Source organism: Mastomys coucha, unplaced genomic scaffold (genome assembly GCF_008632895.1).
Source record: "Mastomys coucha isolate ucsf_1 unplaced genomic scaffold, UCSF_Mcou_1 pScaffold20, whole genome shotgun sequence".
In the NCBI taxonomy this organism is placed as follows: Eukaryota; Metazoa; Chordata; class Mammalia; order Rodentia; family Muridae; genus Mastomys; species Mastomys coucha.
Window position 1 is genome coordinate 66114456 of NW_022196903.1, and position 2529 is coordinate 66116984.

Sequence of the window (2529 nt, forward strand, 5' to 3'; positions counted from 1 at the left end):
ACAAAAGCTAAAATTCATGTCATTGATTAGAGTGACTGCAACTGATCAGGAGCTGAAAGAGGACAGAAAAATTTAGGAAGAAGGCCCTTTCCCTCAGAGCTTGAAGGCTTCTCTGTAACCTACGCCAACAAGTCTGGGGAAAAAAGGCTAACACTTTCAGTATTTAAGCTTTTTGGGCACTTCCCATGGGAAGCTGTCCCTACCAAAGTGGCCATAGGCTGCAGTCCTCTGATAAATTGGCTTCTTCAGATCCAGATCCCTGGAATATACAAGTCCATAACTTAATATGTAGCATTAAATTAAAACAAAGCAAAACAATCAGCAAGACTCATTTCAAGAGCTCTGGCAAATGAGTTCAGTTCTCCCTGGGGTTTGCTAGGAAAAAAGTTCATGGCGAAAGTGTTTGTTACTTCCCTTATGTTACTTGCACAGTCCTTATTAATAACTACAGTTGTTTTCCAGCCCTGGCTTGACAAATGAAAACTTATCGTTCTCAGGAATTCCAATTGAATACTTACCAAGGTCCAATCACTGACCACTATGGTTATTTTCTTTGTAACTTTGAGCATCCCACTTTTAGCTTATTCTTAATGTAGCACCCTTAGTTAAGATAAGCACAAAGCTCAGAATCAAAGATGGATAACTTTCTAGAATGTTAAGTCACAGAACACTAACTTTATCAGCTAGGTCCCTCTTCAGGCAATTTAAAATATTGACATGTTCTAGGAATTAAAATGTTTCCCCTCAGACTTTAATATGTTAAGTCCCAACCCTCTTATTTCTCACTAGCAATAGGTTTTACCATCTTTACCTGACAATGACCCCAGGGCGAAGATCAAAATTCTTCTTTACAATTTCTAATAGCTCTCTCTCACTCTTCTGAGAAGTGCCATAATGGAAAATGGAGATCGACAATGGATGAGAAACTCCGATAGCATAAGAGACCTAAAAGTCAGTAATACATTGTTATAAAGAAGGGAAGTATTTGAAATACTTTACTAAGTACCCTTCTCCCATGTAAATGTTCATTACATACCTGAACAAGAACCCTCCTGCACAGACCTCCTTTAACAAGGGATTTTGCCACCCAACGAGCAGCATAAGCAGCTGAACGGTCCACTTTGGTATAATCCTTTCCTGAAAAGGCCCCTCCTCCATGAGCTCCCCAACCGCCATAAGTATCCACAATGATTTTTCGGCCAGTCAAACCAGCATCACCCTGAGGCCCACCAATAACAAATCTGCCACTTGGCTGTAGGTGGTAAATTGTATCCTCATCAAGGTATTTTGCAGGTACAACAGCTTTGATCACTTTCTCCTACAGAGCATCCCTCATCTCATCAAGACAAACTTCTTCATCATGCTGAACAGATATAACAATAGTGTGGACTCTGATGGGAAGCACAGCACCTCGATCCTGCATATACTGCACAGTCACCTTGAATGCAAAATAGATGAGAACACTTGTCTAATCAAACAGCTTTATAGTGGGTTCTCTATCATAAGTTTAAATATAGCAGAAAAGACAAAGACTGTTCTCAGTCAGCTATAAATAAGTAACTTGGGAATTTTAATGTAACGTGAGACAAATGTAGGTTTAAGATCAACCACTTACTTGAGTTTTAGAATCTGGGCGTAACCAAGGCAACGTGCCATTGCGGCGTAGTTCAGCCAGTTTGGCATTTAGCTTGTGTGCTAAGACAATAGTTAAAGGCATACATTCTTCAGTTTCATCAGTGGCATAACCAAACATCAAACCCTAAAAATATGAAGAAGTGGTCAACACAAGCATCAGAATTTAATATTAAAAAAGATCTTAATAAACCATCACAATACCTGGTCTCCTGCACCAATGTCTTCTTCATTCCGGTCAAGATGAACACCTTGGGCAATATCTGGTGACTGTTGTTCCAAGGCAACCAACACATTACAAGTCTTGTAGTCAAACCCTATAAACAAGGTGTTCCAATAACCTTCGTTTTAACTCCAAAATGTTAACAGTAGTTAGTGTTATGCTCCTAAAAGTCTGGCCAGCCCTGACCACCTGAAGTGATCAAGCACTTCCTTAAAAGACCATATTCACATAATTCATTTATTGCCCCCCTCTACATTATTATGGTTTGAAACAAGGTCTCAAACTTGGCTAGCTTCAAACTACAACTAAACAGCCAACTCCACTTTGACATCCAGAAGCTAAGTTTACAGATATACCATCCTGTCTGGCCACTCTATTGATGTGAATCTGTTATTTTATTTGTAGGACCGGAGACTACTTTTACAGTAAGTGTCACATTTTAGAGGACAGAATATGCAGAATCAGAAAGATGAGTGGATATGGTATAACTATGCAATCAGAGTCAAGGATTACTAGTAATACTCTAGGAGTTTCTCTCCCACTAGCATCAGATTCTGTATCTGCAAAAATGAGTTTACAGGGGAAAAGAAAAATCTTTAAACCATACCTTTGGAAGAATCATCATATCCAATGTGCTTTATGGCTTCACGAACCACTTTCTGGTAATCAACGGC

General features: G+C 39.3%; 1 protein-coding gene across 1 annotated transcript in view; it reads right to left on the reverse strand.

Annotated features, from left to right (window-relative positions):
- Positions 1 to 34: 34 nt before the first annotated feature.
- The window catches only part of Mat2a (methionine adenosyltransferase 2A), a 5961-nt gene continuing 3466 nt past the window's right edge, over positions 35 to 2529 (reverse strand). Inside the window, 7 exon segments of the mRNA XM_031384026.1 lie at positions 35 to 259; positions 812 to 945; positions 1037 to 1133; positions 1136 to 1438; positions 1616 to 1759; positions 1837 to 1949; positions 2463 to 2529. Coding sequence (XP_031239886.1) covers positions 1068 to 1133; positions 1136 to 1438; positions 1616 to 1759; positions 1837 to 1949; positions 2463 to 2529 — 693 coding nt within the window. The 3' untranslated portion in view covers positions 35 to 259; positions 812 to 945; positions 1037 to 1067.